Here is a 27,746-nt window from a genome sequence, read left to right as displayed (position 1 = left end):
TGTGGTGTCATGTGAGTGGTGATTGAAATGGTTTGTGGTGTCATGTGAGTGGTGATTGAATTGGTTTGTGGTGTCATGTGAGCCTTAGTGATTGAAATGGTTTGTGATGTCATGTGAGCAGTGATTGAAATGGTTTGTGGTGTCATGTGACCCTTAGTGATTGAAATGGTTTGTGGTGTCATGTGAGCCTCAGTGATTGAAATGGTTTGTGGTGTCATGTGAGTGGTGATTGAAATGGTTTGTGGTGTCATGTGAACCTCAGTGATTGAAATGGTTCGTGGTGTCATGTGAGTGGTGATTGAAATGGTTTGTGGTGTCATGTGAATGGTGATTGAAATGGTTTGTGGTGTCATGTGAGTGGTGATTGAAATGGTTTGTGGTGTCATGTGAGTGGTGATTGAAATGGTTTGTGGTGTCATGTGAGTGGTGATTGAAATGGTTTGTGGTGTCATGTGAGTGGTGATTGAAATGGTTTGTGGTGTCATGTGAGTGGTGATTGAAATGGTTTGTGGTGTCAAGTGAGTGGTGATTGAAATGGTTTGTGGTGTCATGTGAGTGGTGATTGAAATGGTTTGTGGTGTCATGTGAGTGGTGATTGAAATGGCCTATGGTGTCATGTGAGTGGTGATTGAATTGGTTTGTGGTATCATGTGTGCAGCAGTGATTGAAATGGCCTGTGGTGTCTCGTGTGCAGTGATTGAAATGGTTTGTGGTGTCGTCTGAATTAACACACAGCGGTTGACATTGGGTGGCCAGGTACAGTATATATCAGGGTTCGCCAACTCCAGTCCAACCACCCCACTGATTATGCCACGGAATGATTACTGAATATATTGCTGTGTTTTTCTGTCAACCCTCAACTCTCCTCATTTTACCTGCATTGGTGTGGGGTGCTGCATTATGGTGCTGGCTCGGGTGCTTGCGGGTGCGATGTTTGTTTTCAGTTCGCGACTAATTCCTGACGTCATGTATCTGTGGGGCATCTTGACGCAGCGTGTCTGGAGCCATGCCTTTAAAAAACTGCACGCGATTTTTTGCCTCACTCTTCTTGTTTATTTTTATTCATAGTTATTTCTTATTCATTTATCTGTATTTATTGATTTGTATGCCTGTGTTTCCCTTTCCATGTGTCTTGATCCCACCCAACCCATTGTTATATAGGTATATAATAGGTACAGAATCAGTTATCAGAAATTTGAAAGATAATAGGGACAGAATCAGAAATTTGAAAGGTTATAGGTGCAGAATCGGTTATCAGAAAGTTAAAAGAGGTACAGAATCAGTTATCAGAAATTTGAAAGATGATAGGTATAGAATCAGTTATCAGAAATTTGAATGATGATAAGTACAGAATCAGTTATCAGAAATTTGAAAGATGATAGGTATAAATAATCAGTTATCAGAAATTTGAAAGATTGTGTACAGAATCAGTTATTAGAAATTTGAATCACACCTCTTTATGTAAGTGAGAAATGTTAAGTAATGATTTATTATAATTTTTAGTTACTATGATTGGATGATGATGATGATGATGATGATGATGATATAATTATGGAAATACTTACAGGTAGTCGTAATAATTTCAAGGAGTTTATAATTATCTGAAATCTTGAAATACATTGTTGTCATATATAAGAAAGAACCAGTTAACTTATTTATTGGCTATATTTGCAAGTAATAGGTACGTCAGTAGGATATGTAATTAACACAAATATACCTCAGGGAATATAGTCATAGATGAAGTAACTAAATAGAAAATATCATCACTAGTGTAGTATATATGACAAAACAAAACACCTCGTTGGTATGCTTTATCCCCAGTGGTATGGTATGGTATGATGGTGTGTTTTTCCTTTTAATACTGCCTCTGTGAGATGACTGTTCATTTTAGGAGAGTAATTTGGAACTGAAAGGAAAAGGAGATAGATTATAACCCCCTTCCATCCATGGGGTGTCTTTTTGAGTTTATAAAAATGGTAAAAATGGCCTTATAGTTAACCAGAACTGTAGGATAGTCATATGTCCGTGAATGAGGGGGGAAGGTGGGGCCAAACCCGATTCAAAGACATCATACAAAATTTCAAATGGGGGGTCAGTGGGGAGCCGGCCATATACATTTAAATATACAGTAGGTAATAGGGACTGTCCGAAGTTAATGACAAAACAGACCCTTCTCTCTCTCCAAATATCAGCCACACAATGCACACACTTAGGAAACTCAGGCAGAAATACAGACTCCAAGCTGAGACGCACATTTTTCTACATCCAAGAGTTTAATTTTTTCCTCCCACAGTTTCCAGCAGCTGTTGTGAAGGAACTGCCATCATTGTAGTGTTTGTGATACTCTCGCAGCTGTTATTTTCATTGTTATCTGTCATGATTTGTATGACTGGTTGAATCTAAATATTACTCAACCCTTTTTACTCTAACTTGGCCTAACATTGTCATCCCACTATCTCAAATACTGAATTGTAACAAGTTGGTTGTGGCGCTTGGTTTAGCTCCCAGTCCATAGGAAACGTCAGCTGCATCGTGGCCAGTCTCGTTATAGGGATTTGTTGAGAAGTGTGGGATCATTGAAGTGTATTTTCTTGTCGCCAAATAATCAATCTGTCCCCCCTTTGCACTTCCCCTTTCCCACTTCCATCTCGCCCCTCTCCCCCTTGCCTTGTTTCCCCTTTCCCCTTTCCCCTTTCTGCCTCTCCCTCCTTCCCCTTTCTGTCTCTCCTCTTTCCCCTTCCCGGTCCCTTCCTTCCTCTTTCTGTCTCCCCCCTCTCCCTTTACCTGTGTCTCCTTGCTCCCCTTTCTGTCTCTACCCTTTCCCCTTCCTGTGTCCCCTCCCTTCTCCTTTTTATCTCTTCCCTTTTCCTTCCCCATGTCCCCTCCTTTCCCTTTCTCTCTCTCCCCTTTCCCCTTCCTCCTGTCCCCTCTCCCCTGTCCCCCTTCCCCTCTGCCTTTGCCCCATCCCCCCTACAGAGAATAACTTAATAGAGTCTGCCGCGGGTGAGGACGGGCCGGAACACTCCCCCCAGCCCACATCCATGGCGTCCACCGAGCCGTCCACCCTACACGAGATTCTGCAGCAGGAGAAGGTTGAGTTTGAGGAGAAGATGGAGAGGGCCGCACGCAGGAAGAGGTGGCTGCTGGGTGAGTCGGCCATCTTGAGCACCTCTCCCTCTGTAATTTTTTCCGTTTATTGTGGTTGCCAAAATTAAAATCATGGTCATCTTGAAGGGGATGTTATAGATGAGTTTGAGGAGAAAATGGAGAGGGCCACACGCAGGAAGAGGTGGCTGTTGGGTGAGTCGGCCATCTTGCTCACCTCTCCCTCTGTAATTTTTTCCATTTGTAGTGGTTGCCAAAATACATGTGAAGAGGATGGAGAGTGAGAGACTGATGAGGAGAGTGTATGTGAGTGAGGTGGAGGGGGGGAGAGGGAGGGGGAGGCCAAGGATGAGCTGGAGGGATGGAGTGGGGAGGTATATGAGGGAGGGGGGTGTGAGCTGGGAGCAGGGCAGTGAAATGGCGGGGGACAGGGCGACATGGAGGCAATTTGTTTGTGGCCACTCCTTATGGGATTAAGGCGTCTGGCAGTAGATAGATAGATAGATAGATAGACCAGAATACACCAGCAAGAATCAACAACATAAAAGGAAATAAATGAGAATCAGCAGCATAAAGGAAATCTGTGAAAAAAAAAAAAGATCGTGTTCAGTTTTCTTCCTTAAGTCCATCACCATCCATCATCCTAGCTTTGCCTTGATAATGTACAGAGTTTTCATTTTCTTCATATCTGCTTGTCAAAATTAAAGTCATAATTATCTTGGAGAGGATGTTATAGATGAGTTTGAAGAGGTTGTTGTGGTTTGGGTGTAATAATTTGATCTGTCAGTGGCCGAAAATTGTACTCTAAAGTTGTAATTGTGTTTTGAGGGTTAAGTAGATTCAGAACTTTTATTTATCTGTTGTATATGACAGTATTGTTTAGCATTTATTGTTGTTTCTTTGAGACCATATATTAAATTTAGGAGGGACCCCATATTGTGAAGGTGTTAATGGGTTTTTATTTGTATTTATATTTTTTATGTGAGTATGGAAGTTAAGAAGTCACTGCATGATGGTATTGTGATCCCTACCCTGACATATGGAAGCGAGGCATGGACCTTGCAAGAGGGGAACAAGTCAAGAGTGAGAGCAGTGGAAATGAGTTACTTGAGAGGAGCATGTGGAGTGACATGGAGGGACAGGTTGATGAATGAAGAAGTGAAGGAACGTTGTGGGGTGGATGAGGATGTGGTTGAGAAGATTAGGAGAAATACACTGAGGTGGTTTGGGCATGTGGAGAGAATGGAGAATGAATGACTGACTAATAGGGTGTATGTAGGTGAGGTGGAGGGAGGGAGAGGGAGGGGTAGACCGAGGATGAGGTGGAGGGATGGAGTTGAGAGGTATATGAGGGAGGGGGGAGTGAGTTGGGGGGAGGGTAGTCAAATGGTGGGTGACAGAGCGACTTGGAGGCGTTTTGTCTGTGGCCACCCTTTGCGGGATTAGGGCGTCGGGCTATAGATAGATAGAATTTTATTAGTGCAAAGGTATTATTATTATTATTATTATTTTTTTAAGAACAGAGAAAGGAAAATAAAAATAAAATAAAATAAATTAAATATATATATAATGAGCTGACGATAATTTTTCTGATACCGCAGCGAACCAGCAGCTGTTACGCACGCTGCTGAGTTACTGCTCGCTTCATGGGTCCAGTGGCGGTGGTCTGGCCTCGGTGCGTATGGAGCTGATCCTACTGCTTCAGGAACTACAGCAGGAGAACAGCAAACAGCAGCTCCTGTCACCCCTGCCCTTCCCTACCACTCTGCCGCTACTGTCTGCTTCCATCGCCTCAAATAAAACGGTGGTTGCTGACCCTGTACGACACTTACAGGTGTGTGTTTACCTAGTCTACTTAAAGAGGAAGAGAGAGAGAAACAGAGAGAGAGAGAGATTGTGTTCATATGTATACAGTATTTTTCTTTTATCATCTGTCTTTTCTTCTTCTTTTCTTTTCTTTTCTTCGTCCACTCCTCCCTTTTCTGTCTTGTCATCTCTCCTGTTCTGCTGTCCTATTGCCTCATTTGGTCTTCTGTCTGCCCTTTCCTTCTGTCTGTTTCTCCTCTCTTTTGTCGTCTGTTCTGTCTTCTCTTCCCCTTTTCCCATCTCTTCTATCCTTTCGTCTCTTCTCACACCATCTTGAAATGAACAGATCTTGAATTTGGCTCTCTTTTGTATTGTTTTTGTTTTTTCTTGGAAGGAACGGTTTGCCGGCTCCTGGCCTTTGGTTCCTTCTTTCTTGCATTTAAAAAAAAAAAAAAATCTTCCACTTCCCACAGGCCGGCACACACGACCTCCTTCAGACGCTAGTGGACATACACGGGCCGGACCACCCCACCTCAGAGCTGCTGTGTCAAGCCACCGTCCTGCGCAATCTGGCTGCCGCACTCTCCGCCTGCATCTACCAGTCCCTGTGTGACTCTGAGACCTTCACCGTCAAGGCACAACACAGGTGAGTCAGCATTTTATATTCGGCAGTGCATTAACACAGTAATTTCCTGATAAATGTAGGTTGTTGTTGTTAGTTATTGACTCTATCGGATACGTTTGTGTGAAGATACAGAACACGGGGAATGTTTTTGGTGTATCCGATAGAACCAGGATTCTGGGAGCTTGAATGATGAGTGAATGGAAGTGTAGCCCATTGGATTGGGCAAATTCGGGCTGTCTGGACATTGCTACTCCTCACCTTGTCGTAAAGTGGGAAAGGTCTGGGTGATGATGATGATGATGATGGTAGTTATTGTTGTTAGTTGTTATTGTTATTATCATTGTTATTGTTGTTGTAGCATCATAGTAGTGTGAACCCAGTGGACTGCAGGCTGAACTCGCTCCTCTCATGCAGTCCAACATCCTCTTTGTGGGGTGATGGAGATGGAGTTGAGGGACCTAACAAGTAGTGGGGCTGCCTGCTGCCTGGTTATATTGGTGCCTGTGCATAAAATTATCCCTCTCCAACACCAACATATCACTGATGTAGAAAAAAAAAGTTAATTCTAGATGTTCAGATTTTTTCAGTTGCTCATTTTATAAATCTGGTGCTAATTTTTGAGTGAATGGATTGGCCGAGTTGTTAAAAATTTAGGATTGTGAAGTAATATTAATAAACTGACAGAAAACAATTAGGCATGTGTTCTCGGCATTTAAGGGAGCTCCCAAACACCTCGTCCATACTGATTTATTTTTGGATAGAGCTGGGTATTATCATTTTGTATGGTATTTATGCAGAGGGAGGGGGAGGCCAAGGATGAGATGGAGGGATGGAGTGCAGAGGTATATGAGAGAGGAGGGTGTGAGCTGGGAGCAGGGCAGTGAAATGATGGGGGACAGGGCGACGTGGAGGTGATTTGTTTGTGGCCACCCCGTATGGGATTAAGGCATCTGGCAATAGATAGATAGATTTATGCAGGGTATGGTGATAATAGAATGATTTAAGTAACACAGAAGAGGACAGCAGTGTGAATGATTGATGCAGGACAGAAGAGGATGGCAAGGTGTAATAAATAAAATAAATCACTAAGGAAGAGGTGTTAGGGAGCTTTTTCAATCAATGAGAACAGGTGTAATATGTAAAATAAATTGCAAAGGAAGAGGTGTTAGGGAGCTTTTTCAATCAGTGGGAACAGGTGTAATAAGTAAAATAAATTGCAAAGGAAGAGGTGTTAGGGAGCTTTTTCAGTTGATGAGAATATGGGTTTTAGAATTGTAATGAGTGTGGATTTTTACTGATGTTGATTGTGTTGTATTGTGTGTAATCAGTAAAATAAATGGCTAAGGAAGAGGTGTTAGGGAGCTTTTTCAGTCGATGAGAATATGGTTTTTAGAATTGTAATGTGTGTGGATTTTTACTGATGTTGATTGTTGTTTTACGTGCGATGGCAGGGTGGCGGCTCTTGGGGTGGACATCCAGCACGTAACAGTGGCACATAGAGAGTCACACCTGGTTGGCCGCGACCCCAGAGGCACCACCCCACACGACGAAGAGCCGCTGACTGTGTGTACACCTCCTGCAAAGTGGCCGGGTGAGTGGGCGTAGAAATGGAGGGAGAGAAGAAGTAAGGAGGGTGAGAGGGTGGGGAGAGAAAAGAAAGAAGGGTGAGAGGGTGGGGAAAGAAAAGAAAGAAGGGTGAGAGGGTGGGGAGAGAAAAGAAAGAAGGGTGAGAGGGTGGGGAGAGGAAAGAAAGAAGGGTTAGAGGGTGGGGAGAGATAAGAAAGAAGGGTGAGAGGATGGGGAGGGGAAAGAAAGAAGGCTGCGAGGGAAGGAGGGAGGAGGGTGGAAGAGAGGGTAGGGAAGGAAAGTGGAAGAGGGAGGGTGTGGAAAAGTAGATGGAGAGAGGGACGGAAGTAATCAGTTGTAGTGAGGCAGAATTGTCGTGAATAAATCCGTATTATGCATATTTTAAGTTAAGTGTGTGTACAGTTGTTTAGAGGTAACAGAAGCACCATACTGACATGTTTGTGTACTGTAATTATCTGCTAGTGTAATGGTGATGGAAGGAGGTAACAGAAGCACCATACTGACAGATGTTTGTGTACTGTAATTATCTGCTAGTATAATGGCATTGGATGGTTGCTCAAAAGTGTACATTACAGAGGCAGTCGTTCAAATCTCTAGAAGTGACTGGGGATTTTTCAAACGTGTAAAATGGTGCTGGAGTGTTGTTTGGTATCATATAAGTTGTTGTTGCACTCTCAGATTCATTTTCATGTGAACTAAAAAAGGTGTTTGAGCGGTGGACTTTATGGTTTGTTTTCTTGAACTGATGTAACATTAGCATCAGTATTTCATGTGGAGAGGATGGAGAATGAGAGACTAATGAGGAGAGAGTGATTGAGGTGGAAGGGGGGGAGGGAAGGGGAGACTGAGGATGAGGTGGAGGGATGGAGTGGAGAGGTGTATGGGAGAGGGGTGTGTGTGAACTGGATGGGAGTGAAATGGCAGGGGACAGGGCGACATGGAGGCAGTTTGTTTGTGGTCACCCTGTATGGGATTAAGGCTTCTGGCTGTAGATAGATAAGGTAGATAGATAGATAGATAAGAGACAGATAAATAGATAGATAAGAGAGATAAATAGATAGATAAGAGACAGATAAATAGATAAGACAGATAGATATATAGATAGATAAGAGACATAGATAGATAGATAGATAAGAGACAGATAAATAGATAAGTAGATAGATAGATGTCACTTGTTTATCCCCACAGGCGTAACATCTCTCCTGGCCCTGATTGCAAGGGAACGCGATGAGGACACCCCCAAACTAAATCTCCTTTTATGTGAGGCGTTTGTGGCCACGTACCTGAGCCTGCTGGTGCACGGTCTGGCGGCCAGCGATGCCTACGTGCTGTACCGCCTTGTGGCCCGGCCCATACAGGACAAGGACTGGGCGTCGCTGTTTGGTGGCGGTGTCAAGAAGCTCCTGAAGGTCATCACAAACGTACTGCCGGTGGGTTGAATGTTGGGTGTTTTTCCTTGGTGATTTTTTCTTTTCATTTTTTTATTTATTATTATTACAGTATTATTATTATTCCTCACCCTGCCTTAGGATGAGAAAGGAGGTCTGGATGATGATGATGATGGTGGTCAGAATCCAAAATCCACAATAAAAATATAATTCAATCTAGGCATCCATTGTGTTGTTGTTGTTTTCGTTGCAGTCCCAGGTTCATTTGGATATAAACCCCATTGGACAGTAGGCTGAAACTGCTCTTGGCTTTTGGTTCCTTCTTCCTTGCATGAAAGAGAGAGAGAGAGAGAGAGAGAGAGAGAACGAATGAGTATATCAGGGCCGCCATGTGAAGTTGTCTCACTCTGACCCCATCATCCAATCCAGTATTATCAGATCCATCATTCAGAGTATTATTATCCCATTCAGTATTATCTAGGCCATTATTATCCAGTCCATTTGTGTGGTTATTCAGTCCATTATTATTCAGTCCATTATCTTTCAATCCATTATCATCCCATTTGTTATTCTGTCCAGTATTTTTCTATCCATATGTGTGGTTACATAAGTGCCACCATGTGAAGATGTGTCTCTCATGTCCATCACCCAGTCCATTATTATCATCCCATCAGGAGTATTATAAGGTTGAATAGTATTAACAAACTTTTAACCCCCCTCCCCTCTTCCCCCCACCAGACACAGAGCTCAGTGGAGAGGGACGGGAGTGGGGTGAGTGGGGGTGGGAGCGGCAGTCCCGGCGGGGTGAGCGGCCTGACAGGGAGTGAAGGCATCCTCTCGACCATCTCCAGCTTGCAGAAGACCCGCATCAAGTTCAACATGAAGCTTCTCGGCCAGCTTGGGTTCCAGGACCCGAGGGGAACCACCAGCGATGGGGAGTCCAAACCAGCGTACCGAGAGCACTTCCTGCCCCCGGAGATGTCCATTGTGTCCCTGCTGATGAAGAAGGTGAGAGGCAGGGAGGAAGGGAAAAGGAGGGGTAGAGTTGGGGAGAGAAAGATAGGGAGGAAAGGAAGGAAGGGAAAAAGGGGGTAAGAGAAAACCAGTGTACAGAGAATATTTCCTGCCCCCTGAGATGTCCATTGTGTTCCTGCTGATGAAGAAGGTGAGAGGGAGGGAGGAAGGGAGGGAGGGAAAAGGAGGGGTAGAGATGAGGAGAGAAAACCAAGGGAGGAAAGAAGGAAGAAAGGAAGGAAGGCAGGGAGGAAGAGAAAAGGAGGGGTAGAGATGGAGACACAGAGCCAGCATAGAGAAAACATTCCTGTCCTCTGAGATGTCCATTGTGTCCCTTCTGATGAGGAAGGTGAAAGGGAGCGAGGGAGGGGGGAAAGGAAGGAAGGAGGAAAGAAAGGAAGGAAAGGGGGGAGGGAAAAGGAGGGGTAGAGATGGGGAGAAAAAGTCAAGGGAAGAAAGGGAGGAAGGAAGAGAGGGAGGGAAGGAGGGGGGAAAAAGGGGAACAGAGAAAGCCAGTGTACAGAGAACATTTCCTGTCCCCTAAGATGTCCATTGTTTCACTGTTGTTGAAGAAGGTGAGAGGGAGCAAGGGAGAGAGGAAGGAAGGGAGGAAAGAAAGGAAGGAAGGGAGGGAGGGAAAAGGAGAGGTAGAGATGGAGAAACAAAACCAGCATAGAGAAAACAATATGTATCCTCTGAGACGTCTATTGTGTCACTGCTAATGAAGACGACTTGGCAGTGAGAGAAGCACAAGGAGTAGAGTGAGGGAATAGTAATGGTGATAGTCATACAGTTTTACTATGTACACGTCACTCATTAAGGACAAACATATTTTTCCTGTTTAGGCAAGTTGATTTTAGTAGATGGTAATAGATGCAGTTAGTTGCTTTTCCTGCTGTCAACCAGTCTCCTTGGGTGGGACTGGATTCTTAACACTTTATCAGCAGCTTGTGTACTAACCTTAAGAGTCTTGATGTCAGGGAAGAAGTGAAGCCAGCCACACACACAAGCACTTTCCTCCTTCCTTGTGAACATGAGAGACAAAGTGTTTATGAGTCAGCTTGTTGGACTAAGAAGGAGATCTGTTAAGCCACCACAGGACCCTGCAAACCCACTCTATCTTTACATCTCTTCACATTTTCATTCTCTTTCTTGGCTTCAAACACACCTCTCTCTGCCTCCCCCGCCAGCCAATACTTCCGCCAGAACACGAGAACATCGACTATGATTCATCCGCCAGCGATGAGGAGGATTTGGACGTCGATTACGAGGAGGATGAGGATGTGTTCAAGGAGCCTAAGGTGGGTCTGGAAGCTTGTCCTGGGTTTTGTGTTTGCACTTATGGTCTGTCTATCTATCTATCTATTGCCAGACGCACTTATGGTCTGTCTATCTATCTATTGCCAGACGCACTTATGGTCTGTCTATCTATCTATTGCCAGACACACTTATGGTCTGTCTATCTATCTATTGCCAGACGCACTTATGGTCTGTCTATCTATCTATTGCCAGACGCACTTATGGTCTGTCTATCTATCTATTGCCAGACGCACTTATGGTCTGTCTATCTATCTATTGCCAGACGCACTTATGGTCTGTCTTATCTATCTATTGCCAGACGCCTTAATCCCGTAAGGAGTGGCCACCAACAAATCAACTCCATGTTGCCCTGTCTCTTGCCATTTCATTGCCCTGCTCCCAGCTCACGCCCCTCTCTCTCATATACCTCTTCACTCCATCCCTCCATCTCATCCTTGGCCTCCCCCTCCCTCTCCCCCCCTCCACCTCACTCACATACACTCTCCTCATCAGTCTCTCACTCTCCATCGTCTGATCCTGGGATTGAGGCGTCCGGCAATAGATAGATAGGACCCATATTTGCATGCATACTGAACTGTAATGTATTGTGGACTAACATGATGAGAAAAACTTACCAGCCAGTCCTATAGAGTAGTTCGTAGATCTCTTATCCTTAGATGTTGTGGACTACAGAAGCCGAGCACTGTAGTTCTGTCACGTAACTTGGCATAGATTTTTGTCCTTTTGTAGCTTATTTCATGCAGCAGAGAGAGAGAGAGAGAGAGAGAGAGAGCGTGCCTGTGAGAGAAAGACAATGCTGTGGTTCTACACCCTTTTCATGGCACTTCTTTGTGATTAGCACCATTATTTAGTGTTAGTTTATTGGTACAACACAGCATTTTAGATGGAAAGAGGCCAGTTGTGGCCCAGGTTAGAGTAAAATAACTCAAAAGTGCTCCTGGGATTTTTTTTTTTTTTTGTCTGCATGAATTATGGCCTCATGGTCACATTATTATCACCGTACGTACTTTGTGTTTTTCTTTCACTGTAGACTTATTATTACTCTTTCCTTCTTAGGCCCCTGAAGAGAATCGAGAGCACTGTGACGCTGATTCATACTCGTGGTGTTTGCTGCGCCTGGCGGTGGTGCGTGCGGCGCGTGGTGTGGTGACGCGGTTTCTGAAGGTGGCGGGGGTGGACCTGCAGGGTAAGCAGGGCAAAGGTACACACTACATCAGCCACTTTCACCACATCACACCACGCCTGTCCTGCTGCTGATGCTCTTAGTCTGTATACTTACCCCACCCAGAGACTGTACTGAACTTAACCCAGCACACTGGCATACCTCTGCACCTACCGTAGATGTTAAAACCCTTTCAGGTCTTACAGTGTCTAATATAGTCATTGGAAAGAGTCTCCACACATACCCACACCCTGTAGTCCCCTTTTATTAGCTGAATATAATTGTCTGTCTTACACTGCACCCCCAGAAGGCCTTTCATGAGCTGACTAAAGTGTTTTGTCACAATAAAGATAATATTATAATATTGCAAACCTCTGCCAAGCCTGAAGTGCAAGCATTATTTATCAAGTTAGAAACAAAAGTGTAGAAATTGCCACTACCCTGCAATGGTAAAGAATTCTTTAAAAATTTCCTGGATCCAGATGATGATCCGGATCACCACCAGAACCTGACAATGTTTCTTGGGCCATACCCTACCCTTTCAAAAAATTTCAGCAAAAATCTGTTCATAACTTTCTGAGTAATCCTGCCGACAGACAAACAGACCAATGCCGACAAAAACATGACCTCTTTGGTGGAGTTAATAATAATAATAATAGCTAGTAATCATCCATGGTCTGAAAAGTTAAAGCATTCCACTCTTTATTGATACCTCAGTCTGATTTCCCCCAGTCTTGTAAATATCTTATCTACACACTGGAAATTAACAGATCCTGAATTTCACTCTTATGCTTAGCTTTTTCTTGCAATGAACGACTTTGTGGGCCTCTTGCCTTGGGTTCTTTCTTCTCTGCATAAAAAAAGGCCTAAAAGGGTTGGCATCAGTCTTCATTAACCCCTTCAGTACCAGATTAGAGAATGAAAGACTGACTAGGAGTACATGTGAGTGAGGTGGAGGGGGAGAGGAGGAAGAGGAGACCAAGTATGGGATGGAGATATATATGAGAGAGGGGAGACCGAGTATGGGATGGAGTGGAGATGTATATAAGAGAGGGGAGTATTAGTTGAAGGGAGGACAGTCAGATGGCAAAGGAGAGGGTGAAGTGGAGGCAGTTTGTTTATGGCCACCCTTTATGGGATTAAGGCGTCTGGCAGTAGATAGAAGGATAGATAGATAGATAAAGAGACAGATAGATAAGTAGGTAGACAGATAAATAGATAGATAGACAGATAGATAGATACTGTAGATAGATAAATAGGTAGACAGATCATTAAACAAACATACTAAGTGAGTCAGCAATATTTCCCCTCTTTGTCTACCTGTGCTTTGGATTCTACTTAACATTTACAAATGGGTGACTTACTTTCCCACATTACTCTTGCTCACTGTCTATCCATCTATCAATCTATCTGTATCTATCTATCTACTGACGATTTTATTCAGTGTCAGGCAGATCTTTATTACTGTAGGGGTTAATAAAGACAGTATATTCAGTAAAGCATTATTGGACTGAAAGGATTAGGCTTGCTATCTATCTATCTGTCTGTCTGTCTGTCTTGCTCACTGCTGACAATTTTATTTAATGTGCAGTGGATCTTTAATAAAGACAGTATATTCAGTAAAGCATCACTGGACTGAAAGGGTGGCTACATTCATCTGTCAGGTTGTTGCCTTCTTGTCAATTTGCACTTTCTTTACTGTGTTGCATGTTTATTTGTTCATTCTTTCGTTTGTTGCTTTTGCTTGGCTTGTTGGATAGTGCTGTATTCTCTCTCTGTCTCTGTCTGTCTGTCTGTCTGTCTCTCTCTCTCTCTCTCTCTCTCTCTCTCTCTCTCTCCATTCATTGCATTTTCTAGCCTGAATATTGCATAGTACGATATATTTCTCTCTCTCTCTCTCTCATATTTGTCTTCTTTAATATTCAGGAGCAAATCAAATGTAACACTCCAATTTCACTTCCTGCATCATTTATTCATTTCCTACTCCCACTGCCACACCCACACCAGCAGACAGTGCCATCAGTGTCTATTCTGCACCATTTATTCATTTCCCACTCCCACTGCCACACCCACACCAGCAGACAGTGCTTTCAGTGTTTACCCTGCTTCATTTACGTATTTCCTACTCCCACACTCATGCCCACACCAGCAGACAGTGTTATTCATCCTGCACCATTTATTCATTTCCTACTCCGACACCCACACCAGCAGACAGTGCTTTCAGTGTCCATCCTGCACCATTTATTCATTTCCTACTCCCACACTCACACCAGAAGACAGTGCTTTCAGTGTTTATCCTGCATCATTTATTCATTTTCTTCTCCCACTGCCACACCCACACCAGCAGACTGACCCATACTAGTGTAGTGCTATATGTGGACCTCCCTGCACTGTATTATTCCATCATAGTACTGTACATTATTTAATCCACATAAATGCTGTATAATCCACTTCCATCCACGTAGATACCCTCATTTTTTTTTTCCACGTAGTTATTAGCCCATCCACATAGCGGTTGATTTATTTATTTGTTTATTTATTTTCTTTCAGACAGATTATAAGGGACAGTGTAATAGTTGGGATTTTTTTTATTATTATTAGTATTAGTATTATTATTGTTGTTGTTCTTGTCATTATCTTTATTAGTAGTAGTATTAGTTGAAGTAGTGGTAGTAGTAATAGCTGTATTGTTATTATTATTATTGTTGTTATTTTTATTGTTACAGATACTGTGTTATTATTATTGTTATTATTATTATTATTATTGTTTTCTTCATTATTATTATTATTATTATTATTATCATTACTCATTATTATTTATTATTATTATTACTATCATCATCATTATTTATTTATTTTTTACCATGCTTCTACTTGTGCATACGAGAGTGAATTGTATCTCATTCATGTAACTACCCGATGATTTTGTACAGCTTAAGAGAGAGACAGTGTGTGTAGTATTGGGGTCAGATCAATGGCTGGATGTTTCTCTGCTTAGTTATTGAGTGATTGATGTGTTATTATTATTATTATTATTATTATTATGTATTTATTTATTTTTTATTACTAGTCCTATCATGCCTTTTGTTTTTCTCTCCTACTTTCCTTCCTTCCTCCCATCTTTTCTTCCTTCCTTCCTTCCATCTTTTCTTCCTTCCTTCCTTCCATCTTTTCTTCCTTCCTTCCTTCCATCTTTTCTTCCTTCCTTCCTTCCTTCCTTTCTTCATTCATTCATTCATTCCATCTTTTCTTCCTTCCTTCCTTCCTTCCATCATTTCTTCCTTCCTTCCTTCCATCATTTCTTCCTTCCTTCCTTCCATCATTTCTTCCTTCCTTCCATCATTTCTTCCTTCCTTCCTTCCATCATTTCTTCCTTCCTTCCTTCCATCTTTTCTTCCTTCCTTCCTTCCATCTTTTCTTCCTTCCTTCCTTCCTCCCATCTTTTCTTCCTTCTTTCCTTCCATCTTTTCTTCCATCCTTCCATCTTTTCTTCCTTCCTTCCTTCCAAGCAGCACATCCACACAACCCACAAGGCACACACAGATACGTTTACATGCTCATTTGATGCATGCACACACACATGCACACACACACACACGCACACGCACACACACACACATTAAATTGTGTGTGCACCAATGTGTAGATGTAAACAGTGCACACTTTGTCAGGTGCACATATCAAGTTGTACATGATCATATGCACACACATAACTTACACATACTGTACACACACATATGCACATAAATAACATACATATAAATATTAATACAGTACATGACTGCATACATACTTAACATTTTACACACACACACACACACGCCTGACAATAAGCAATGCATGGTGAGATACGCAAAATCATTTATATAAACCATGAAATGTAAAAAAAAATAATGCATGCAGTTTATCTAGTTAATGTCAGTCTGGATAAGTTGATATTGGAACTATGTTAAGAGCAGTGTTTGTTGGGCCTTGATGCTGCAGTGTGTGTGTGTGTGTGTGTGTGTGTGTGTGTGTGTGTGTGTGTGTGTGTGTGTATGCACTATAGAATAATGTTAGAGTGTTGAAAGGCAGCTGTGTGTATGTGTGTGTGTGTGTGTGTGTGTGTGTGTGTGTGTATGTGTGTGTGTGTGATGTACGGGACAGGGCGACATGGAGGCGATTTGTTTGTGGCCACCCCTTACGGGATTAAGGTGTCTGGCAATAGATAGATAGATAGATAACAGCATCATGGAGTTATTAAGCGATATGAGACTGTCTCTTATCACATGTACTCAAGTTTGTAGTGAGGATGAACAAAAATATCTCATGGGTAGGCACTGTGTGATTTCAAAGACAGTGATTTGAATTTGAAATGATTTTGTGATGGTTGCCGGAGTTCATGGTTTAAAGCTTCCCCACCACAGCAACCACACCCTACCACCAAAGCTCCACCACAGCCACCACACCCTACCACCAAAGCTCCACCATAACAACCACACCTTACCACCAAAGCTCCACCACAACCACCATACCCTACCACCAAAGCTCCACCACAGCAACCACACCCTACCACCAAAGCTCCACCACAGCAACCACACCCTACCACCAAAGCTCCACCACAATAACCACACCCTACCACCAAAACTCAACCACACCCTACCACCAAAACTCAACCACACCCTACCACCAAAGCTCCACCACAACAACCACACCCTGCCACCAAAGCTCCACCACAGCAACCACACCCTACCACCAAAGCTCCACCACAGCAACCACACCCTACCACCAAAGCTCCACCACAGCAACCATACCCTACCACCAAAACTCCACCGCATTGACCACACCCTACTACCAAAGCTCCACCACAACAACCACACCCTACCACCAAAGGACCACATCATCCACACCCTATCACCAAAACTCCACCACAGCAACCACTCCCTACCACCAAAGCTCCACCACTACAACCACACCCTACCACCAAAGCTCCACCACAGCAACCACCCTACCACCAAAGCTCCACCACGCAACCACACCCTACCACCAAAACTCCACCACAACAACCACATCCTTCCACCAAAGCTCCACCACAGCAACCACACCCTACCACCAAAACTCCACCACAGCAACCACACTCTACCACCTAAGCTTCACCACAGCAACCACACCCTACTACCAAAGCTCCACCACAGCAGCCACATCCTACCACCACAGCTTCACCCATCAACCACACCCTACCACCAAAGCTCCACCACAGCCACCACACCCTACAACCAAAGCTCCACCACAGCAGCCACATCCTACCACCAAAGCTCCACCACAGCCACCACACACTACCACCAAAACTCCACCACAACAACCACACCCTGCCGCCAAAGCTCCACCACATCAATCACATCCTACCACCAAAGCTCCACCACAGCAACCACACCCTACAACCAAAGCTCCACCACAACAGCCACACCCAACCACGGTATCCCTACCTCGTCCCATCAATTACACCTCATTTTGCTACTCCATCTCTTGTTTTCCTCCGAACCCCAGAGCTGCCGATGCAAAGTCCGCTGCTGCACTCGGTCCTGCGCACGCTGGACCTGTGGGTGTCCGGACTCGTCGACCACATAGAGGCCAAGAGGGGGCCGCCCCCAGAGTACATACCGGGGTGCTTTGCCGAGTCCAGCGTCAACGGCCCCGCCATTCTGAAGTACCGAGCCCTACTGGAGACACACAACACACCCTTCCCGTGAGTTGTTAGTGGTAGTAGTAGTAGTAATTGTAGTAGTGGTACCGAGCCCTACTGGAGACACACAACACACCCTTCCCGTGAGTTGGTAGTAGTAGTAGTAGTAGTTGTAGTAATTGTAGTAGTTGTAGTAATAGTAGTAGTAGTAGTAATAGTTGTAGTAGTAGTTGTAGTAGTGGTAGTAGTAATAGTAGTAGTAGTAGTAATAGTTGTAGTAGTAGTTGTAGTAGTGGTAGTAGTAGTTGTAGAAGAGATTGTAGTAGTTGTAGTAATAATAGTTGTAGTGATAGTAGTAGTTGTAGTAATAGTAGTTACAGTAGTAGTAGTTGTAGTAGTGGTAGTAGTAGTTGTAGAAGAGATTGTAGTAGTTGTAGTAATAATAGTTGTAGTGATAGTAGTAGTTGTAGTAATAGTAGTTACAGTAGTAGTAGTTGTAGCAATAGTAGTAGTAGTAGTAGTAGTAGGTGCTGTTGTTATAGTTCATGTTATTTGACTACTTAACGAGTTCAGAACACTAGGATATTTGATGATGATGATGATGATGATGGTGAAAAAGAAAAGAATGCCAGTGCTCAGAGTCTGCCCTTCTTGCTTAATTAAAGAATGATGATGATGATGATGATGATGGTGATGATCATGACAGTGGTGATGATGATGATGATGATGACAGTGGTGATGATGATCATGATGATGGTGATGATGATCATGATGATGATTGATGATGATAAAAAAGAAAAGAATCCCAGTGCTCAAAGTCTGCCCTTCTTGCTTAATTAAAAAATGATGATGATGAGAACGATGATGATGATGATGATGACAGTGATGATGATGATGACAGTGATGATGATGATGATGTTAAAAAAGAATTGAATCCCAGTTCTCATAGTCTGTCAGCCTGAGTACAGCATTACACTGTTAACCTATTTCCTCCAATCTTCCTTTACTCTCCCTCTCTCTAACTTTCTTACTCTCCTCCACCCTCCTCAGCCGGAACAAGCGTGGAGTGAAGCCAGTGGAGCGGCTGTGGAACTACCTGGTGCGGCAGGAGGAGGTGCAGGACGTCTTTGTGCGTTATATATTCGCCAGGAAGAGACCACTGCCGGAACCACCCCAGTACTCCGACCATGGTAAGGGGTAGTCTGGTGCCTGATCTCTCTCTCTCTCTCTCTCTCTCACCACTGCCGGAACCACCCCAGTACTCCGACCATGGTAAGGGGTAGTCTGGCGCCTGATCTCTCTCTTTCTCTCTCTCTCTCTCTGTCTGTCTGTCTGTCTCTCTCTCTCTCTCTTTAATGGAAGGAAGAAGGCATGGGCATGGTAGGGGGTACTCTGGCTCCTGATCTCGATCTCTCTCTCTTTTATTTATGCAAGGGAGAAGGAACCAAAGGCCAGGGGCCCGCAAACCATTCCGTCCAAGAAAAAAACAAAAAAATACAAAGGAGCCAGATTCAAGATCCGTTCCTTTTGGGTACCTGATCGTCAAAAATTATCAGAATATCTAATCTAGCCATCCAGTTTTTCTAGGTACCGAAATTTCCTTGATCAGAACATGTATGAAGCCATTTTGAAAGGAGATACCTGTACTGCCACTGAATGTGACCTCAGCGATAAGGGGCTGAATAGGGAGGCTGCTAGAGATCGAGCAGCATGGAGAGCGGCCATTAGGTGACCAAGGCCAACGCATGCAAGCACATTGGGTCCTCGTCCCTCCCTCCCTTGTCAACATTAACCTTTTCTCACTCCAATTTGCATTCCAAGGGCCACCAGAAGGCATCAAAACATGGGTGTCTTCTTGTATGTGATGTTCACTCTCTCCTCAGTGTGCGTCATTCACCTCGAACTCTCACCCCTTCTTCCCTATCCAGCATTTGCCATTTTCTCTACTCACAGTTTGCATTCCAAGGGCCACCAGAAGGCATCAAAACATGGGTGCCTCCTCGTATGTGATGTTCTCTCTCCCCAAAGTGAGCCATTTTCGTCAAACTCTCACCCCTCCGTCCCTTCACAGCATTTATGTTTTCTCACTCCAATTTGCATTCCAAGGGCCACCAGGAGGTGTCGAAACATGGGTGTCTGCTCACGTATGATATTCTCTCTCTCTCTCCCCAGTTTGTGTCATTCACCTCAAACTCTCACCCCTCTGTCCCTCCTCAGCATTTACCTTTTCCTCACTCCTCAGAGTTCATCCTACCTCATCCCTTCTTCCGTATTTCTGTTACTTCTTCCTTGTGCTGCGATACACTCTTTCTCACCTGTGTGCGTCGCTCACCATGAACTCATTCCTCTCTCACCTCTCACTCCTTATCCATCCCTCACTTTGCACTCCTCCCTACACCTCTACCCTTTTTGCTCCCTCACTTCTTCTCACTCTTTCATCTCTCTCTCACCTCTCCCTCACTTCTGCACCTCTTACCTCTCCCTCACTTCTTCACCTCTCACCTCTCCTTCACTTCTTCACCTCTCTCTCACCTCTCCTTCACTTCTTCACCTCTCTCTCTCATCTCCTTCACTTCTTCACCTCTCCTTCACTTCTTCACCTCTCTCTCACCTCTCCTTCACTTCTTCACCTCTCTCTCACCTCTCGCTCACTTCTTCACTTCTTCACCTCTCTCTCATTTCTTCACCTCTCCCTCACTTCTTCACTTCTTCACCTCTCTCTCATTTCTTCACCTCTCTCTCACTTCTTCACCTCTCTCTCACTTCTTCACTTCTTCACCTCTCTCTCACTTCTTCACCTCTTTCTCACCTCTCTCTCACTTCTTCACCTCTCCCTCACTTCTTCACCTCTGTCTCACCTTTCCCTCACTTCTACACCACTCACCTCTCCCTCACGTCACCATCTCCCGCCTCTCCCTCACTTCTTCACCCCTCTCTCACTTCCCCTTCACTTCTTCACCTCTGTCTCACCTTTCCCTCACTTCTACACCTCTCACCTCTCTCTCACCTCACACTTGCAGGAGAAGACACAACGAGCGATCTAGGGGAAGGTGTGGATGGGTCCGGTACGGGTGAGGGCGGGTCAGAAGTGGGCGGGGAGAGCCATCAGGAGGCGTCGGACCACGGTGGCGGCACATCCGACACGCTGCACTCTCTTGAGCCCGTACGCATCATACACAAGGAACAGGACTCCATCACGTCATTCTGTATTAACAAGGTGAGTGTTTATAAGTTTATCAAGCTTCATGAATACACAAGTACACATCTATCTGTCAATCTATCTATTGCCAGATGCTTAATCCCATACGGGGTGGCCACAAACAAATCGCCTTCACGTCGCCCTGTCCCCCGCCATTTCACCGCCCTGCTCCCAACTCACACCCTCCTCTCTCATATACCTCTCCACTCCACATCTCTTCACATTATTTATTGTAAGTGTGGTTGGTGTTGTATTAGAATGTATAATTTATTGTATTTGAGAGTGTATCAGATTTATGTGTGTTTGTGTGGGTGCCTCATGTGACTTTGATGTTGATGATGATGATATAGATTATTGGTGATGTTAGTGGTGAATGTTTTGTTAATAATACGTGAATAACAGACTGATGAGGATTTGAATTGTTAAGGAAGTTGGTGATGATGATGATGATGATGATGATGATGATGGTGATGATGATGATAATGATAATGATGTTGATGGTGATGATGATTAAGATGATGATGATGGTGGTGATGTTGATGATAATGACAATAATAATGATGATGGTGATGATGATTAAGATGATGATGATGATGGTGATGATGATGTTCCTTTTCTACTGCCCAGGTCAACAGTGGTCTGATGGCAATAGGAACAGTCAAGGAGGTACAGGAGGTGGACATATCTTTACTACTAGATCACCCCGCCTGGCTTACTAACGAGTGTGAACTGGATGTATTGGCGCTGAACAAGTAAGTCTCGCGTCGTTGGTCGTGTGGAAGGAGTGTGGTGAATGAAAGGTGGTGGTGATGACTGATTTGTGATGAAGAATTGAAGTTATGGTGATGGTGGAAATGGTGATGATAGTGGTGATCTTGGGTGTTGATGATGTGATGAATGAAAGGTGATGGTGATGACTGATTTGTGATGAAGAGTTGAAGTTATGGTGATGGTGGATATGGTGATGATAGTGGTGATCAGGGGTGTTGATGATGTGATGAATGAAAGGTGGTGGTGATGACTGATTTGTGATGAAGAGTTGAAGTTGTGTGATGGTGATGATAGTGGTGATCTTGGGTGTTGATGATGTGATGACTGATTTGTGATGAAGAATTGAAGATATTTGATGGTGGTGGTGGTGATAGAAATGATGATGATAATGATGATGATGATGATTTACCTCTTTTCTTTCAGGGACCCAGATTCCGTTCCTTCATCAAATTTCTTAGTAATACAAACTCCATTGGACAAGACTATTCTCGATCCTAACAGACCAGGTAATTATACTCTCTCACTTTCTCACTCTCTCACTCTCTCACTCTAGCTTCCTCTTCCTCCCTCTCTCACTCCAGCTTCCTCTTCCTCCCTTTACCTCCCTCTCTCAGTCTTCCTTCCTTTCTATCTCTCCCCTGTCCTCCATTTTACTGCCTCCCTCCTCTCTTTACCTCTCTCACTCTTTCTTCCATTTCTCCCTCGCTCTTCCTCTATATTCCTCTCTCCTTCTTCCTACTTTCTCTCCCTCTCTCCTCCCATTCACTCCCGTTTCCTCCCTCTACCTCCCCTTTTCTCTGTCTTCCTCCCCTTTTCTCCCTCTTCCATTCTGCTTCCTCCCTTTCTCACCCTTCTTCTTCCTCTCTTCCTCCTCTTTCCTCTCTTCCCCTCTCTTCTTCCTCCCATTCACACCCTTTCTCTTCCCCTCTCTCTTCCTTTCTCCTCCCCTTCCTCCCATTCACACCCTTCTTCTTCCCCTCTCTCTTCCTTCCTCTTCCCCTTCCTTCCATTCACTCCCTTCCTCTTCCCATCTCTCTTCCTTCCTCCTCCCCTTCCTCCCATTCACATCCTTCCTCTTCCCCTTCCTCCTTCCTTCCATGCACACCCTTTCTCTTCCCCTCTCTCTTCCTTCCTCCTCCCCTTCCTCCCAGGCACACCCTTCCTCTTCCCCTCTCTCTTCCTTCCTCCTCCCCTTCCTCCCATGCACACCCTTCCTCTTCCCCTCTTTTCTCCTTCCTCCTCCCCTTCCTCCCATGCACACCCTTCCTCTTCCCCTCTCTCTTCCTTCCTTTCCCCTTCCTCCCATTCACACCCTTCCTCTTCCCCTTCCTCCTTCCTCCCATTCACACCCTTCTTCCCCACTCTCTTCCTTCTTCTTCCCCACTCTCTTCCTTCTTCTTCCCCACTCTCTTCCTTCCTCCTCCCCTTCCTTTCTCTTCCCCTTCCTTCTGTTCACACCCTTCCTCTTCCCTTCTCTCTTCTTTCCTCTTCCTCCTTCCCCTTCACTCCCCCTCCATTTCCTTGCTTACATTCTGCCATATATTCCTTTACATTCTGTCACATATATATTTACAGTCTCGCCTTTGTTTACATACGTCCCTCCCTCTCCGACCCCAGGGCTGGACGGGAACCTGTCATCGTCCTCGAGCATCAACTTCTCCGGGATGGGGGGACCTCCACAGACCGGCCGGGGAACAAACGTGGTCAGTATTCGTGTGTGTGTGTGTGTTTTGGGGGGGAGCTTGTGGGGTTGAGATTAATGTATGGTGTGGTCTGTATCTATGTGTGTGTGTGTGTGTTTGTGTGTGTGTGTGTGTTTAGGGGGGGGAGCTTGTGGGGTTGAGAAATATGTATTATGTGGTCAGTATTTGTGTGTGTGTGTGTGTATTAATAGTTATTTGTCATTCATTGGGTGTGTAGAGCCAAGAAATTTAAAGATATAAGTAAGGAAATATGGAAAAAATGATTTATGACTGGATGTGTGGCCTCTCTCTCTCTCTCTCTCTCTCTCCTCTCTAGCACTCATTTATTTATTTATTGGGACTCTCCTTGTCAGTCTTTTCTTTCCTCCTCTTCTTCTTTTTCCCCTTCTCTGGGTCCACGCCATCTCATCAGTAAGAAATTGATAAAATGATGATGATGATGATATTGATGATGATAGGAGTGGTGATAATAGTGGTGGTGATGATGATGATAGTGATGATGATGATAATGATAGTGATTGCAATGATGATGGTGAGAATGATGATGATAGTGGTGATGATGATGATAGTGATGATGATATTGATGATGATGATGGTGATAGTGATGATGATGATGATGATATTGATGATGGTGTTGATGATGATGGTAGTGATGGTGATGATGATGATGATGGTAGTGATGCTGCTGCTGATGATAGTAGTGGTGATGATGATGATTACTAATACCTGCTTTCATCATGGGTTGGGTTTTATGGTGGTTTACAGAGATGGTGGTGTGTACATTATTGGAACAAGGTCGGCAACTCAGCATTTGAACATTATACGATTGTGAAACTGATTGTGTAGGTCACTGTGAGTTGTAGGTATTGTGAAAGCTGAGTGTGGAACTGTGAGTTGTAGGTATTGTGAAAGCTGAGTGTGTGACTGTGAGCTGTAAGTATTGTGAAAGCTGAGTGTGGTTGGGTCGTGTGTGCTGTGGTGGCTGAGTGGTCACCATCGCTGAGTGTGACGCTGCTGACTTTATGCACCAGGGTTGGTATCCTGGTGCGAGCAGGTAGCATCAGTAGACTCAGTACCGGTAACACCTCTAGGGCAGGTAACTACGGTAACCTGAGTGCATACAGTGGCCTTGTATCCCAGAATATTGTGTGAATAACCCACCACAGGCTCAAAGGTCTAAGTTACTGCAGCTAAATGCCTCCTGGTGTCTGCCCTCACCGTCCCTTCATGTTATTGGGTCATCTACAAAGGGACTAGGAAACCAACCCCTTGGCTGTTCAATTTCTGTAGGGACTTAAATCAAAGGAAAAAGGAAGTGTCAGGTATAATTCTTCCATCTCGTGTGCCATGCAGTTCCCAAAATCCATATTCCAAATTTTTAAAAATACCAGTTTCCCTGAAGAATTTTGAAAGAGTCTGTGTACTGAAGAAAAGTTTTGAAAGAGTATATTTATCATCCAGGACTCTTGGTTTAGTTTCCAGGGCCATAATTAAGTTTAAAAGAAATGGTGAAGGACAGGGTGACGTGGAGGCAATTTGTTTGTGGCCACCCCGAACGGGATTGAGGCATCTGGCAATAGATAGATAGAAAAGGTAACGTAGTAGCCTCCACTCACCCACGCCGGCTCAAACTGAACACAGCTTCACCCACAAGGCTAATTTTGCCACTGTTTGTTCTGTGATATTGCCCCTGCACAACAAATGGTGATCGTCCATTGTCAGATTTTCATACGAGAACTCTCTGAACCATGACTGGGATCTTTTTTTTCTTTTTTTCTTTTTTTATAAACAACAGAGGAAGGGGAAACAAATGAATTAAAATTAACAATAAAAGATATAAAAAATAACAACACATCTCACGGGGCAACGTAGGATTGGATGATGGATGGATGGATGAATAAGAAATAAAATAAATGATAATAACAGAAATAACAAAAAATTATAACAGATATAGTGATTGATGTGTGTATGTATGAGTGAGAGTAATGATAGAATTCTAGTTATCCAAAAAATTCAGTTTTCCAAAAGCCTCGATTTCAACCATTTTGGATTTTGGGAACTGCATTGTACTATAGGAAGAATGAAAATAAGAAACCATAGGATGGATAAAGATAAGAAACCATAGGAGGGATAAAGATAAAGAAACCATAGGAGGAATGAAGATAAGAAACCATAGGAGGGATAAAGATAAGAAACCATAGGAGGAATGAAGATAAGAAACCATAGGAGGGATAAAGATAAGAAACCATAGGAGGAATAAAGATAAGAAACCATAGGAGGAATAAAGATAAGAAACCATAGGAGGGATAAAGATAAGAAACCATAGGAGGAATGAAGATAATGAAAATGATGTGTATATTATGTATCTTTGAATATATATGTGTTTGTCACTTTAATCTGTGTGGACTTATGGAATGAATTGTGTGTACAGTATCATTGTGTATATATGTATGTATGTGTGTGCACCAGCTGTGTTTGTGTGTGTCTGAATGTACTCGCACCTTCACATGCCTCTCGTCCTGCCTCGCACACCAACACTGAGGCTGATTTAACCTGACCAGAGCTAAAAAGTAATCTATCCTAATCTGCCCTGCCCTGCCCTGCCCTGCCCTACCCTACCCTACCCTACCCTACCCTACCCTACCCTACCCTACCCTACCCTACCCTACTTCACCATACCTCACCTTTCCTTACCATACCCAACCCAACCTAACCTAACTATCCTTATCTGCATATCTTTTATATTTTATGTGGCCTAACTTTCTCTTACCGACCCTCATGCAGATCCAGCCAGCCAGCCTCGCACGGTAACCCCCTCTTTTCACACCTGCTCTCACACGCACACAAACTCACTCTCCCCACCCACCACCACCACCACCACCACCACCACCACCACCACCACCTCCACCACCTCACTCACGCTGCGTTCGTGCACTGCTTTGAAACCCAGCATATATTTGGCAAGTCAGAATTCGTGTTAAGTCCGAATTCGTGATAGGCAGAAGATAGGGTGATGTAAAATGAATTCTAAATGGTTTCTCCTGCACAAATTGACCTTACTTGACCTCTCTTAACCCCCTCATACAGCGATATCTTTTTTACTGCTATTCTTGCTGGTTTAAGGCTGGATATATAATGCTGCAGAAAAGAGCATAATGGCAGTTACGAGGATGCTTGCATGTTGAATGTTAGGGAGTGTGTACAAGTGGGGTGAGAGGGTTAGTACATGTGGAGATTATTCAAGGGTGTAATTATGTAAAATGCTGTACAGATGTGAATGTAAAAGGGGAAGACTTTGGTGAGCAGACCAGGAAAAGACGAGTTGGATTTGTAAGGGCACACAAAACAGAGTGTTGGCAGCTAGGAGGGTGTTGGTGCAATGACTGTTAGGCGATGTGTGTGTAGAGTGAGAGGGTTTGGGCATGTGGAGATAATATATGAGTGTGCGACGATTTGATACAGCGATGTGTGTGTAGAGTGAGAGCGTTTGGGCATGTGGAGATAATACATGAGTGTGCGATGTGTGTGTACAGTGAGAGGGTTTGGGCATGTGAAGATAATACATGAGTGTGTGATGTGTGTGTGTAGAGTGAGAGGGTTTGGGCATGTGGAGATAATACATGAGTGTGTGATGTGTGTGTGTACAGTGAGAGGGTTTGGGCATGTGGAGATAATACATGAGTGTGCGATGTGTGTGTGTACAGTGAGAGGGTTTGGGCATGTGGACTTAGCATACAGTATGAGTGTGTGATTTGATATGATAAAAACGTAACTGGACGAAACACTACACAGATGCGAAAATGAAAGGGGAAAGGCTTTTTTAGGCAGACCAAGAAGAGGCTGGGATGTGGTTCTGAGATGTGGCCTCAGGGGTAGAGAAAGGCCATGGAGCTTGGGTTGGTATGCCTGTTGGGTGAGGAAGTTCCCTAACACCTCTTCCTAATCAATTTATTTTGCTTATTACACTCTACTGCCTTTTTCTATCTATCTGTAGCCCAATGCCCTAATCCCACAAAGGGTGACTGCAGACAAAACGCCTCCAAGTCGCTCTGTCACCCACCATTTAACTGCCCTTCCCCCAGCTCACTCCCCCCTCCCTTTTTCTGCTTTATATAAATCCCTCCAACATCGCCATACTCTGTATAAATAACGTACAAAAGGATGTTACCCAGCCATGTCCAGAAATAAATCACTAAGGAACAGTTGTTAGGGAGCCACCATACCTAACGAGAATACAAACCTTGGAAAGCAGCCCTGAGAAGAACGGAGCTAGCCAGTGCAAGTACGTAATGCTGGCTTTGAGTAAGTGTGTGTGTGTGTGTGTGTGTGTGTGTGTGTGTGTAGGCATAGACTGAGAAGCAAGTGAAGGTAATTTGACAGGCAGTGGATATGATGGGAAAGGAG

At 44.0% G+C, this 27,746-nt stretch overlaps 1 protein-coding gene across 1 annotated transcript in view; it reads left to right on the top strand.

Moving 5' to 3' along the window:
• The window catches only part of Rbcn-3A (rabconnectin-3 alpha), a 112,108-nt gene that overhangs the window by 71,148 nt on the left and 13,214 nt on the right, over window positions 1-27,746 (top strand). Inside the window, exons 41-54 of the mRNA XM_080273149.1 lie at window positions 2,977-3,147; window positions 4,707-4,939; window positions 5,385-5,557; window positions 6,988-7,127; window positions 8,312-8,553; window positions 9,250-9,519; window positions 10,716-10,826; window positions 11,902-12,031; window positions 17,534-17,732; window positions 18,720-18,859; window positions 20,690-20,886; window positions 21,496-21,620; window positions 22,063-22,145; window positions 23,257-23,342. Of these exons, the coding sequence (XP_080129275.1) occupies window positions 2,977-3,147; window positions 4,707-4,939; window positions 5,385-5,557; window positions 6,988-7,127; window positions 8,312-8,553; window positions 9,250-9,519; window positions 10,716-10,826; window positions 11,902-12,031; window positions 17,534-17,732; window positions 18,720-18,859; window positions 20,690-20,886; window positions 21,496-21,620; window positions 22,063-22,145; window positions 23,257-23,342 (2,300 nt within the window). The remainder of the gene's footprint in view (window positions 1-2,976; window positions 3,148-4,706; window positions 4,940-5,384; window positions 5,558-6,987; window positions 7,128-8,311; window positions 8,554-9,249; window positions 9,520-10,715; window positions 10,827-11,901; window positions 12,032-17,533; window positions 17,733-18,719; window positions 18,860-20,689; window positions 20,887-21,495; window positions 21,621-22,062; window positions 22,146-23,256; window positions 23,343-27,746) is intronic.

This window comes from Coenobita brevimanus, chromosome 53, assembly GCF_032717465.1.
Source record: "Coenobita brevimanus isolate Jiangsu-jjx chromosome 53, ASM3271746v2, whole genome shotgun sequence".
Taxonomy (NCBI): domain Eukaryota; kingdom Metazoa; phylum Arthropoda; class Malacostraca; order Decapoda; family Coenobitidae; genus Coenobita; species Coenobita brevimanus.
This window is presented reverse-complemented; position numbering and strand designations above follow the sequence as displayed.